The following is a 13585-nucleotide window of genomic DNA, read 5'->3' as shown; positions in this document are numbered from 1 at the left end:
GCCTGCAACAGTGCATTTTTCGTATTTGCATTTTTTGCTGGGTTTTATTCCCTGAATTATTCATTTATTTCTTTATTATTTTTATTTATTTGAAGAGTAGTGAAAAAGTGAAAAATTATTATTAAAATTTTTTTTTCTTTAATTCAGTCAATTTCACAATAACACCGACAGCACCGTTTTTTCTGTAAAAACTCTGATTTAAATGATTCATTGCATTTCAGTGGATAATCTTTGCTCTCATCATCACTGTTATGAATTCGCCTAATTTAATGAATATCGCACAAATCGCCAACTAACAGTTGAATTAACACTCGTTTACCAGCAATTGTCTAACTGCTAAAATGCTCAACACTATTCAACTTTCTTTCCATTTGGCAAAGTTTCACCAATGGAATAAAATCTGCATTTTTTTCTGTCAGTGTTCTGCAAAAATGCCTTAATATTTCAGTTTTGCCCTGATAGCAGTTGCAATTGTGCTTTCCTAAATGTGAAAATATAACATGCTGTTTAACAGTGCTGGTCTTGCAAAACAAAGTCAACTAATTTGTCAAATCTTTATAGGAAACCGCCAATTCCACAATATCGCTTAATGAAATCAATCAATATTTAAAAAAAACAGCAGACTAATTTCAAGTATAAACAAGATAAATTGATCTTAACGTGGGAACAAACAACCAAGTAACATCAATGCAACAGCAATACAAACTTCCGTATCTCTATTACGGTTTTATCTAAAAACTCAGACCTCTAGATACCTATCATTTTGATTGTCCAGACCATTGTCAATCATTTAATACAATCTGCATATAATCTGCATGCAGATAACTTACGTAAAATATCTATGTTACATAACTGTTTGTTTACGTTCCAACTATTCAACACTCGACAATTTTTGCTAAATGTGAAGAAAATATTAAATTGCTAATCAAAACAACTAGCATAATTATTCTTATTCATAATCTGAAAATAAAGTTTTCTTTAGAAAAAAATTAACAACGAATAAAATATGCATTGGACTACAATAAAGCTGAAAAATAAGTTATACAATAAAAAACAGTATAAAATTAACAAACCTACCTGCATGTATGAAGTCTGATTCATTGTGAATGTCTCCAGTTTGAAAGTGAAATGAATGGCCATTATTAATTGACTGGTTATTCAATAACATTAGTGAATGATTAATATCGCTTAACTGTACAGGTTGCGAATCATATATTGCATCATATTTTTTGCCAAAGTCGGAAAAATAGCAAAAGCCAAAAAAACAACCTGTACAAAAGCCAATCAAAAATATCGTCAACGTTCGCATCTGCAGACATTCCATAAACATTTGAACCATTCTTCAACGCTAAATAAAAAAATTATTAAAAAGCAGTTTCCAGTATTGTAATTTGAATTTGCAAAAATTAATTATTATTATATATTATTAAAAATTAATTATTATATAACTATTATTGATAATAGGCAATTTTTTGCATAATATTGAGAATAGGCAATAAGCATTTGCCTAATATTGAAACAACAGTTCACAAGTCACGCTGTATGTTGAAATGCTTTTACTAATGATATTTACTGTCAGACACAAATGTATTGCACCAGGTTTATTCATTTTTGTATGACTTCCCGGGGGTGACAACGAGAATTGCATAATGGTCTTTTTCTGCCGCAACTGCACCGACCAGAAAAACAGCCGGATGAGTACATGCACTTCACATATCCTTGGCCGCCCGTAGCTTTAGTTACTGCAGTTCTAAGAGGAATTTCAGCGTCAGACACTTCATCAACTGATAATAAATTTTCTGATATGACTTGTAAATCCGCAGCTGCAAATTTGCATGACAACTTTCCTTTTCTGCAGCCAACAGTGTACAGTCCTTCGTATTCCGCCATGACGACTACTAGAAAATTTTTCAGATCCGCAGGTCCAGGGTCCACATCTGGTACTCTGAATGTAGCATTCTGACCTATATGAAGCGGTTTTAGTATTTTCGTAGACCGTCGTGTCATTTTTGCTGCTGCTCTAGACTGCCCTGCAGCTGGTTCTTCTCGTGCTTTTATAAAGGCTTGATCCCGATGTGGCAAAGTTTCCTCAGCAATACTTTCATTTTCTTCATACGTCTTTTCTCTTCTCGTTCTCTTCTTATGGCATTCTTCACAAAGTGTGAGAAACAAATGGCATGCTTCCTGTGTGACGTTCGTCCATTTATTCTGTGCTTCCTGAAATGCCTTTTTTCTCCACCATGACCAATCTTTCGATGAACAGCACTGATAACGTCGAACATTTCTTCAGTAGAGGCGATGCATCTTATTTCATCATACTTGCCCAATCCGATTAGTTTATTTTCCTTAACAATTCTTAAAACTCCATACTGATTTTTTAAATTATATGACGGACAGATTTTGGACCATCTGATTGGATTTGCAAAATGTCAGTAATCATTTGATCTCGCAGTGAAGTTGGAAAAATCGTTGCATTCTGTCCGTTTTCCTTGATCAGAGCACCGGGCTTTTCTTCATACATAGCCTTTTTATACATCAGATCTTTAACAAATTGGAAAGTAGATGGTTGCCTTTTCCTTTCATATAACTTTCGTAATGAGGCCATTTTCCGGTGCAAATTATTTTGACCATATCTGAACCTAATCATTCGTTGAATAAAATAAAACAAATATCACTAAAATTCTCAAACAATACATCATTAATAAAGGCATTTCGACATACAGCGGGGCTCGTGAGCTGTCGTTTCAATATTAAGCAAATGCATATTGCCTATTCTCGATATTACGCAAAAATATTGCCTACAATTCATATTACCAAAACATATATAATAATAAAGCGATTAACATGTTTACGCTTGATAATCTACCTTTAAAGTTAACTTTTAATAAATAATTTAAAGTAAAATACTATTTTACTAGACATTTTAATTAGTACATAGAAAAAAATAACCCTTGATAATCAGAATTCCTAAAAAAATATAGTTTCCGCTTTCCTCATCAGAGAACTGCATATATATATATATATATATATATATATATATATATATATATATATATATGTATATATTTCTTATTGCTTTAAACATCTAAATATTTGAATGTTATAAATATTACTATTTATCCAACGTGTCACAGAACAGGGATGATACTTCTCAAGAAGAGTACACATAAAGAACATTAATGTAATCCACGCGAGTATTTGTTATTCAGTTCTTACAAAATTAAAAATATATAGATGTAAATATTGATCGTAATGTAAAATTCATTTTTAAAAGAGCAGTGGGATCATCTCACAAGTTCTGAAACTAAAATTTGACTCTCCAAAATTAATATCATAAAAACAAGTGCCTCGCTTTTCGTTTCTATATCATTTTCAATCTGTGAACAAAAAACCTGCTATCATAAGCATAAACTGGAAATTCGTTTTAGAAAAAAGGACGTGACCATAATTACAAATCAAAAATTAAAAGAAACTAAGCAAAATTAGATCAAACTTAAAACATATTCCCAACAAAACATGTAAAGTTGTAAAAATTGTCATAGTATATTGTACAACAGTTTGAAGATGAATATTACAGCGCACCTCTATAATATTTTTCAAAAAATGTCTTATGTGGAATAAAACAAGTATAATATTATCTCTTCACATTAATAAAAGTTCAAAATTAACGGAATACAGTGTATTGTAAAAATTAACAAATTACAGTATTTTCAACTTAAATATCTTAAAATTTCATAAAATGCTTCTCAGCTTATTTTAAACGTCTATGAAGACAGATCCGATGCTTTGTAGGTAAAATATAATTTGGCATTATAATATTTTAAGACTAATATATTTACAATATCAATACAGAGTAAAACTTAGTAAGTCAGAAGAGTTTAGAATTTGTACTATAAATGTGAAAGCTTGCCTCTGAAAATCTCGCTTTATACGGATGAACAGAAATGTTTTGCGATGGTGTACTCTCTTCTTCATAAAGGAAATATTTTACAAAATATTTTCAGACCTTACATGAGATGGGTTACGAGGTCAAGAAAAAAAACTGGTTGCTGAAACTAACAGCTCATTATAGAATAAGTAAAAATAAAGTATAATTCAAAACCATCAAAAAACTAAACAACACATAAAGTGATTGAACATTATCATTTGCAAAATTTCAATATATAAACAAAGTTTTATCAGTTTTATTTTTTATGAACCAACTTCATGAATTTTATCTCAAGAAAAAATTTAATTTTATTAAATTACTTTAGCAAAAGATATTAAACACATGTTTTACGTAAAATAATTTATGTCAAACCAGAGGTGCATTAATAAAATTGTTACATTTTTCTTTCAAAGGATTTAATACCGTAAACATTTTTAATTTACAGTAACGAGGTCACTTATGTAATAACAATGTCTTTCTTTGATATTTATAAAATTTGTGAATTTGTTATATTTATCGAAATATAGCTTATTATTGCTTTTATAATATAAATTAATTTTTATAAACATTAATAACGTAGGCAACATGAATGCAGGTCAATGTTGTAACTTGAATATCATTTACATTGATTACTGTATGGGAAACAATTTAGCGCGTTATCGCATAGTTGTTGTTCTGCTACCAACAGGTGTCTGAGATGGGTGCCTATTTGTCAAGTCCGAAAACAAGTAAAACATCCGAAAAAGGGTCTTCTGCGTTTCTTAGTTATGGTGCGTCGTCAATGCAAGGTTGGCGTATAAATCAGGAGGTAATTCTTTTGTATTATTGTTTTTAGTTTATTATTAATTATCTGCCGATATAAGAATAATAAAAATACGATGTTTTTAGCTGTTTTATGATGGTTTTCATTAAGTTAAAAAATTTTTTAGCTGTATTAGTACACTTCTATGAGGTTTGGAGAGATTAAGTATTTAAGTATTTTTTTTAGGTTGTACACTACTTTTTTTATTCATTGCTCAGATTCTTATTAAATAGATCTGATGTAAGATGATGTGTTAATGAGATGATGTTACAGATACAGAAAATTAGTAATGATTTTGTCGGTAAGGTAAAGTTTTTTAATATTATTTTATACATCAGTTACAGCATTTTCTCATATGATTCACGACAGAACTTCTGATGTTTATTGAACTGTTTGTGAAATTTTGTTTAGAAATTTGAAGATACTGCTAGAAAACTATAAGATGGTTTTTCATATAACTTGATATCATAATTTTGTTATAAATTGAATATTTGCTTAAAATCTTCTTCTACCTTTATTAGTTTATCAATCATATATTTTTGAAATTGTAGTTTTAAAAAATTCTTTGTTTTGCACTACAGTAAAATTTATATTGTATACCATTTAATGTGTTGAAAATGTCTGTTTTTTTAGCATGGTTTCAGATGAATATAATGTTAAATTATTGATTTAATGTGAAACTTTTATATTATCTTTTGTAGTCATTTAATTAATGACTTTAATATTAATTCCCATTCAATTTTTTTCGAATTTATTTAATTGTTTACAGGTTTTTCGGTTTCTTTTTTGTTTCACATTTTGTTTAATCTAGAAACCTACTATGCTTTAAACCAGTTTTTGGTATTTTTCGTAATATATGTATGGAAGATGGCAATAAAGTAAATACTCATGTATATTATTTTAGGATGCGCACAACTGCATACTAAATTTTGACGATGAAGTTTCCTTCTTTGCAGTTTACGATGGGCATGGTGGTGAGTCAACTTGTTTTTCTATCATTGTATTTCAGATGTTGCGGTTTTTATGATTGTGATTGTTTTATGAGTGTAAATTTTTGTCTTTTAAGTTTATTCATCATCATTTTTTCTTGAAATATTGGATTTTTATAGAATCTTTTTCCTTACTGTTAATTCATTAAGAAAGCACTGAATAATTCTTTCACTTCTTTTTCAAGTAATTGGTATTTGTCATGTATTTTGTCATAATTAAATATTGTTTATTAAAGAAAGTTTAGCATTTTGTTGTCAGTAACAATTATTAATGGTTATTTTCTGTTCACTGTAGTGTGCATACTGTGCATTCAGTTCTTTGTTAAGTTTATTTTCAGTTACAGTAAATAAATCTGCGTATTTTTAATGTTAAATTTCTGAGTACGTTGCTTTTTTCTGCTTGTTAACCAGTGCATTACTGCTAAAAATTAGTATTTTTATTATAATGGATTTTTGATTGTTTGTTATAATTTGGTTGTTTTGTTTTAACTGGTATGAAATTTTTTACTGTTTGAAAATTGAAAATGAAGTTTAACATGAGCTTGTTGGTAATTGTCATATTGAATATTCTAAGTTTTATTTAATTATAGGTCCCGAAGTGTCGCAGTACATGTCTATGAATTTCCCGGATTTCTTGAAATCAGTTGATGGCTGGAGAACAGAGAAGATGGACAGCATTTTGCAGCGTGCATTTCTGGAATTTGACGCCAGTTTGAAAGGAAAAGATGCTATGCAAAAGTTGAAGGAACTTGCCAAAGGAGCAGAAGATGATTCTTCACCGATGGGTATATTTTGAGATCGTTTACTTGTATTAAGAAAAAACGGTTTTAGAATTCTTATCTACTTCAGATAGAGAAGAATGTAGTGAATTGTTCGAGGAGGCTACGATGCCCCTGGGAGAATTGATGATTAAGTACAACGTTTTGAAGCAGTTGGTGGTCAAGGGAGGTTTGGAAGGCAGGGAGAACGGTTTTGTGTCAGATTCTTCGGAAGAAAACGCTGATGGTACTTCTGGAGTATTTCGAGAAAATGAATCTGCTGCTGGCGTGCTTAGTACAAGGGAAGACGAACAAAAGCCGTTTAAGCGTTCTGTTTCATCATTAAAAGCAGTGCTTGTGGCGGAAGGTGAGGACATTACGGTGGGTGACGAAGCGACTAAAAAAGCGAAATACGACAATGATGAGAATAGTATATTTTACCCTTGAATATACGTACATACATAGATACATACATGCATACATATATATATAATTTAGATGAGAAGCAGTTGGAAAAAGAGGTAATCAATTGGACTCCAGCAACCGAAGCTATTGGCAGTGACAACAGCGACGATAGTTTTATTGTTTTTAAAGATTTGCCAAATGCTGCCGAAAATGATTTTAACTCCACAGCTTGTTCGTCGAATCAGTAAAAAATATTTTCTATCTATTTTGATGAAATTTTGATTATTCATTTTTAAGATTATGTGAAGAAGAAGAAGAAGTTTTTCCCTTCGACGATGAAGAAACTAGTGGATCTGATTACAGTTACAATTCTGACGAAGAGGATTCGACGTAAATAATAATGATAATAATTATCAGTTTATTAGTTTGATATTTATTTTTTACTGTAAGAATTAGTAACACAATTAATTCCAGAATTGTCCCAATTTACTGTTTTCTTTTAATGAAAGAGAAGTGCAGACGTTTATTTATTAGAGGATTTGTTTCAGGAGCGAAACCCCATCGTCTAAAGCTGTTGATAGCGAAGAAGAGTATGAGGCCATTGTTTCTCCAGATGAAGCATTTGACGAAGATGATATTATGCTTTCCCAAGCATCGGTGGGAGAAACGGTAATTTTATCCCAATATGTTTTGAAATTTATTTTTGCAAATGATCATTTATATATAAAAATAAATTGCTATGGAAAGTAAATTTTTTAGCCTGGTATTGACAGCGGAACCACGGCCTGTGTTGCTTTAGTAGTCAATAAAACGCTTTACGTTGCCAATGTTGGTGACAGTCGATGCGTACTTTGTCGGGATGGCAAAGCGATTGATCTTTCAGTAGACCACAAGCCAGAAGATGAAATCGAAACTGATCGAATCCAAAAAGCCGGCGGACAAATTACCAACGACGGGCGTGTCAATGGTGGTTTGAATTTGTCTCGTGCGATTGGTTAGTTTATGAATATTATGTGATAATGATTAATAATATTTCAAAGAAACTTTTGCACAGGTGACCATTTTTACAAAACAAATTCGTCCATTCCTTTGGAAGAGCAGATGATTTCTCCTTTGCCTGACGTTCGTTTTCATGCTTTGGAAAAGACAGATCGCTTTATGGTTATCGCGTGCGATGGAATTTGGTATGCACTTGGGACGTTTATTGTTATCATTATTATTTTCAGGTAAACTGTTGTTGTCGTTGTGCTTTTATTTAGGAACTCATTGAACAGTCAAGAAGTAGTCGATTTTGTCAATCAGCGTTTAAATGCCGACGTTTCAGAAGAGGCCATTGCTGAACAAGTACAGCATTTTTTTCTTTTTTGAAATTTTTTTCTTTCTTAACTGATAACTTCAATTATTTTAGCTTTGCGATGCTTGCTTAGCTCCGAGTACCAGTGGTGATGGAACAGGATGCGACAATATGACTGTAATTGTGGTTAAATTCCACTGGGACGACGGAGAAGCTTAATAATTCAAGGAATTTTGATGATGCCTATCAGCGATCAAATTAATAAATGGCATAAATTGACTTTTGTTTTCACACGTCGTAGCAGCCGCCGTTTGTTTTCCGCGTCAGTGGTGGTGATGCTAAATTTAGGCTCTTATATTTTATTCTTTACTCAACTTAAACATTAAATTAAATAAACTTTCGGCACGAAAAATATTGTTCAATTGATTTGCTTTTTTATTCGTAAAATCAACAAAAAATTAAACAGCAGAATTAAAATCTAAACGAAAACTTTACGGATAAAAGCACAAAGTTTAACAAAAACAATGTCGCTTTCACGTTTTTTCTAATGTAGAATTTCCTGATAACAAGATATCATTTCAAGAAAATTTCGTCTTGCTTTGGAGCTCCGCTCATAACTGGAATATGAACTTGTCCATGATTTCTGTAATGGTGGTGATGCTGTTCTTGAGGAATTCAGCTGTTAGAATTCTCACAGTTATATCCCCTTTTGAATCAACGACTGTCGATTTATTAACAGTGCATCATTCTGTCAGTTGTTTCAAGTCATCATTGCTAAGACCCTCGTTTTGAGATAATAAAAGATAAGAGCACAACAAAAATATATATGCGAATATATGAAATCTTAAAGAATCCAAACCAGTTATCGTCAATGATTAATAGTATGTATTCAGTAGCTCAAACAACATGATGTAATAAAATCATTTCAGTACTGCTAAAAATATGTAGCCAAATTTCTCACTTTAAGGAAAAAAGACTTACGTGCATATCAAAAAAAATTGCGTTATTGCGACATGGCGTTGAGCGGGGTATTCCTGCATTCAAAAATTCAAAATCACTGTCACGCTGTATTCGATGAAAATGGCTTTGATGTGGGAAATATTCTGGATGTTGAATTTTACAGTTCCCTTATTGAACTTCCACTTTTAGAAAAGCTCTTAGCGTGTGTAATGATTCGTCTTACTGCTCCTGGCTTCGTGAAAACATTCTGGCGTATCTTCGATAGGGATATTCCAGAGCAAGAATACCCTTTCTCATATTTCAACCAGGCAGAGGATCACGCGCACAGCCGTATCCCGCCAATGTTGTTGTGAACAATTTTCAAATACTAGATTTATATACCGATTGGCAAAATTACTGTTTAATGTCAATATGTGTATGTTTCAAGTTGTAAATTCTTCCTTAATATACTGAATTATAATTAGTTCAAAAGTTTAAAACTAAATGTAACTCGTCAGACACGACGCAGATAAGAGGAATCAGAACAAAATCAAGCACAGAAAACAACAGAAAAGTGGTAAAATGAAAATCTTTTTCTCTCACTTTCGGGAATCAGTTTTACTGAAATTTGGAAGCCAACTGTCCATTTCATTTTTCTAAATTTTTAATTACATAACCATTCAAACATATGATCTTTTTTAGTGTTTGATCAGTGACGTCACCAATTTCACAGTAGAATTTTTTCATTATTTTTTTTTCTTCATTGTTTATTTTCTTTTTTCCACTTTGCACTTTTAGTGATTAGAATTTGTGATATGATTTTTAAAAATTTCTGCTTTATTGTTATGGTAGCCAAATGACGCTTAATTATTTTTGAAAGTTAATTTTTCTAAATGAAATTATTAATTCTTAATAACAAAGTACATATTGAATATTTTCAAAGTACATACTTTAGAACACCTTGAGTTTTTTACCCGTTTGCCGGTATATTTCAATTTGTACGCCCTGCCTTCGTACACAAGGGACGTGTCACCAAAACGATTTGTTACAAGACGTAACTCAGGAATATTAGCCATCGCAAAAATTAGCAACAAGCTAGGAAATTTTTTTCTATCTGAGAATTTAAATACTGTTCAAAAAAAATGTCACCCAGCAGCTGCTTTCACTCGTCAGATAAATTACTTGCTTAGCTAGCAAATAACCATCTAAATGAGATTTATCCCTAAGGTTCTTAACTGTTTATCAGATATTGTTCTGCAAAGCAGCAAAAGGCTATTCAAGAATGAAAAGAAAATCTACAAGTGATAAATTGTCCACAGCTGCAATTGTCAGCCAAAACTAGCAGTGATGATTGCTGAATGTTAGTATCAAAATATTTTTCTGATTTCAGCTTGACTCTTCTCTGAAAACGTTTCCAATTTAGAATAAAATTTTTATCTTTCATCTTTCCAATGTTTCTTTTTCTCTCATTAGCCAACTCCTCTTCTTATGTTTCATTTAAATAAAAAATAAAAATCTGGAAATTCATTTACAAATAAACAAATGGGTTTTAATAATTTTGTGCAAATTGTATTAAATTTATTTTTCAATATTTTAAGTAAAATGACATTGAGTTCATTTGGGAAAGCGTCCACGCCGCTGCTGAAATTTTAGACCAGTATTACTATTGAGATATAGTTTTAATTTCTGCCTCGGCATTTCTATGGCATGACGGTGCTCAGAAATTAATAATTTATCCTTCCGATGATTAAAGTGGGATCGATTTTGATCTGGCTTGCGGGATTTTCTTGATTTTTTATTTGAACATTGTCCAGCACTTCTGACGTATTCATCAGCTTTATAGAAAATTGACTTCACGCCCATTTTCAGCTGCGCTAAATTTTAGCATCTCTTTTAAACTTCATTTGGGTACCATAACAATAAAACATACAGAAATTTTTTTGTTTTTTGTTTTTGTAAGAGGTATGATCGTATTAATCCCAGCTTCTGCTCTGATTTCAGTGGTGCCTTTCCAACCCTATTAAGCTAGAACTCCGCTTTCCCGATGTCGATGAGGACACGCTCTTCGCCGTCATACCAGGATTACTGTTACTTTAATATTTCTGGTTTCAGTTGTCCAGTTCCGCATATTTGCGCCTTTTTTCCATTTCCTCAAATACATGGCTTCTTGAATGGCATACTTTTGTTGTTGAAAAACTTGAGATAATAGACGCTGAGAACTTGAGCATTTTATGCGCATTTTCCATAATTGTTCTTATCGTCAACGTTGCCAATTCAGAGAAGCACCCACGTCAACTTGACGCTCAACAGCTTCCAATCGACGTAATACTTGCCGTTTTACTTCCAAAGAAATGCTTTTCTTCTGCATTTTTGAGCTATTATTATTTGAGCACCTTCATAACAACATAATGAACAGAGAATAGCAAAAATATATGACAGAATGTATTAAATATAACAGAATACAAAAACTCCAAACCAGTTACCTAAATAACTGACAAGATGCATAAAATAACTAAAGCAACATGATGTAATATAAAATCGTTTCAGTGCTGTTACAAATACTTTGCTCAATTCCTCGCTTTGAAGAAAAATGAGTCACGTGGCATGCCAAAAAAACAGCATTATAGCAAAATAGCTTTAAGCGAGATATTACTGTATATGGTTTTCTCGTTAAGTATCCAGTAGAGATGTTGAAATGATTTCATGGCGATCGCCTGCAGATTTTCTGCCTGCCATACGCTGTTCTCAACGTCTATTTGTTCATTTTCTTCGCAATCTAGTCCATATCACTGTAAAATTGGCGCCGAAATGTTCTTGCAATATGACGATCTCTCTCATTTTTCAAATATGCACTTTTCTTGCCCAAATTGGGTTGGACTGACGGCTTTTTCACCGTTACAACGGCGGTACTGTCAAATGCGGAAAAATGACTAATGCGACATTTCTGCTTTTTCAAACCAAGACCACAACGATCCCTCTTCAAAGCTGTTTTCACTGGGTAGTGACGTCCTTTTTCCTCTTTTCCAAGACCCGTCGTCTCTTTCCAACCACTTTTGACCATCATCTTGTAACCAATATTCGAAGAATCGATAGAAAAACATGGCTGCAAATCAATTCGCCACGTCTGAAACAAGTGACCAGTGGATGTATGATGATGGGAATCGGAATAGGGACGGTTGCAAGACGTGCAAAAATTTTCCATCTGTTGATCAACAGTAATATCTGGAGTAGAAGCTTCTGCGAATCGACTGTCTGAAACAGACAACCGCAACCGTTGACGTTCTACTAAAACTCACCGCTATCAGCAAGAAGTAATGCAATAATTCAATTACTATTAGCTTACGTAAAAATTCCTCGAGAAGTTTTTCTATGTGAAACTGACCACTGTCGGCTGCTAAATTTGAAGCTGTTTTTGCTCTTTGATTTTTCATTTCTGGTTCTGCTCCATACTGAAGTAAAAACACCACAGTATTCAGATGACCGGCATAAGCGGCACACATCAGCGCTGTCCAACGGAATTCATCTGTTTCGTTAATTCCTACCCGATCTTTCAACAAGCAACTCAACAATGCATCGTTGTTGCCTTCGCTAGCTGCCTTGAAAAACCGATTTAATGCTGTCGATCGAGATGATGAGGAACAGGTAGGCTGACATCTTCTCTCTACATATTTACGAGCGGCTTTGACCTGATAATGTGCTGACAATTTGTCCGGACGATTTTTATAATCTGAAGAGCAGCATGGTAGCTCCTCAACATAAAATCGCCGGATTTCGTCTCCGTTTGGAGTAGACGAATTCGACTGTTCCTCCTTACTGCTAGTGCTAATTGATTGTTTTTCAGAACCGCTGACGAATTTTACTTTATCAAACGGCAAAAACATCTAATTACTGAAACCAATTTACTAAATAAGAAAGCTACACACCATGGCGACAGTAATACTGAGTAAAAAGTTTTAATGTGTCTTACTGTATCATGACACTTTATATTTGAAATTATTAACGACTGATCTTGTTTAAACACACCAAACTGAGTGATAAGCAGGATGTTTTATGTTAAGAATTTTATTTTAAAAATTACACAAACATTAATTTTTATTATTCAAAAATTTTATTTTTTGGAGTGTCATCAACGTTGCCATATCGTTTATCCCACAGATCTTATCGTTTGTTTTAAGGATAACGTACTGAAAATGGTATAAAGATAATGTACTGCGCTGCTCCAAGTGGCAACGTTTGTGAGATCTGATTTTAAATATTTAAACTTCAGTTTTTTTACTTACTTCATAATAAAACTGAAAATCTAAAAGTTTTTCATTACATTAGCCAGCAAATTTTCAATGAAAAATTTCCATCGTTAATTTTAAAAACAAATAGTTATGACGATATTAAAATTATATATATATGACTGGCAGTTTTTCTTTGTCTTCTGAAAGCTGAAAATTCTTTACAGTAAATTTTCAAGTGTTGCTG

At 32.3% G+C, this 13585-nt stretch overlaps 5 protein-coding genes across 5 annotated transcripts; 3 read left to right on the top strand and 2 right to left on the bottom strand.

Annotated features, from left to right (window-relative positions):
* Nucleotides 1-1605: 1605 nt before the first annotated feature.
* Tsp_00465 (conserved hypothetical protein) lies at nucleotides 1606-4360 on the bottom strand. Its single transcript, XM_003376107.1, has 7 exons — nucleotides 4301-4360; nucleotides 3861-3969; nucleotides 3517-3584; nucleotides 2950-3004; nucleotides 2845-2866; nucleotides 2396-2633; nucleotides 1606-2265 (listed from the first exon to the last, which is right to left on the bottom strand). Exons 1-7 carry the CDS (start codon nucleotides 4358-4360, stop codon nucleotides 1606-1608), a joined length of 1212 nt encoding a protein of 403 aa, XP_003376155.1.
* Nucleotides 4361-4625: 265 nt separating this feature from the next.
* Nucleotides 4626-8395, top strand: Tsp_00466 (putative protein phosphatase 2C). Its single transcript, XM_003376106.1, has 17 exons — nucleotides 4626-4736; nucleotides 4817-4829; nucleotides 4858-4880; nucleotides 4917-4970; nucleotides 5152-5175; nucleotides 5500-5507; nucleotides 5542-5608; nucleotides 5635-5704; nucleotides 6310-6504; nucleotides 6551-6907; nucleotides 6976-7126; nucleotides 7180-7272; nucleotides 7431-7551; nucleotides 7642-7876; nucleotides 7937-8081; nucleotides 8142-8226; nucleotides 8291-8395. Exons 1-17 carry the CDS (start codon nucleotides 4626-4628, stop codon nucleotides 8393-8395), a joined length of 1857 nt encoding a protein of 618 aa, XP_003376154.1.
* Nucleotides 8396-9189: 794 nt separating this feature from the next.
* Nucleotides 9190-10721, top strand: Tsp_00467 (conserved hypothetical protein). Its single transcript, XM_003376105.1, has 4 exons — nucleotides 9190-9479; nucleotides 9634-9692; nucleotides 10071-10169; nucleotides 10714-10721. The coding sequence occupies exons 1-4, from the start codon at nucleotides 9190-9192 to the stop codon at nucleotides 10719-10721; spliced, it is 456 nt and encodes a 151-aa protein (XP_003376153.1).
* A 358-nt stretch (nucleotides 10722-11079) lies between these two features.
* Tsp_00468 (hypothetical protein) lies at nucleotides 11080-11800 on the top strand. Its single transcript, XM_003376104.1, has 3 exons — nucleotides 11080-11118; nucleotides 11228-11437; nucleotides 11663-11800. The coding sequence occupies exons 1-3, from the start codon at nucleotides 11080-11082 to the stop codon at nucleotides 11798-11800; spliced, it is 387 nt and encodes a 128-aa protein (XP_003376152.1).
* A 91-nt stretch (nucleotides 11801-11891) lies between these two features.
* On the bottom strand, nucleotides 11892-12996 carry Tsp_00469 (putative protein BAT4-like protein). The gene is made up of 2 exons (XM_003376103.1): nucleotides 12498-12996; nucleotides 11892-12367 (listed from the first exon to the last, which is right to left on the bottom strand). Exons 1-2 carry the CDS (start codon nucleotides 12994-12996, stop codon nucleotides 11892-11894), a joined length of 975 nt encoding a protein of 324 aa, XP_003376151.1.
* Nucleotides 12997-13585: the final 589 nt, after the last annotated feature.

Source organism: Trichinella spiralis, assembly GCF_000181795.1.
Source record: "Trichinella spiralis strain ISS 195 chromosome Unknown Scfld4, whole genome shotgun sequence".
NCBI lineage: Eukaryota > Metazoa > Nematoda > Enoplea > Trichinellida > Trichinellidae > Trichinella > Trichinella spiralis.
The sequence above is the reverse complement of the archived record's forward strand: the minus strand, read 5'-3'. Positions and strand labels throughout refer to the sequence as shown.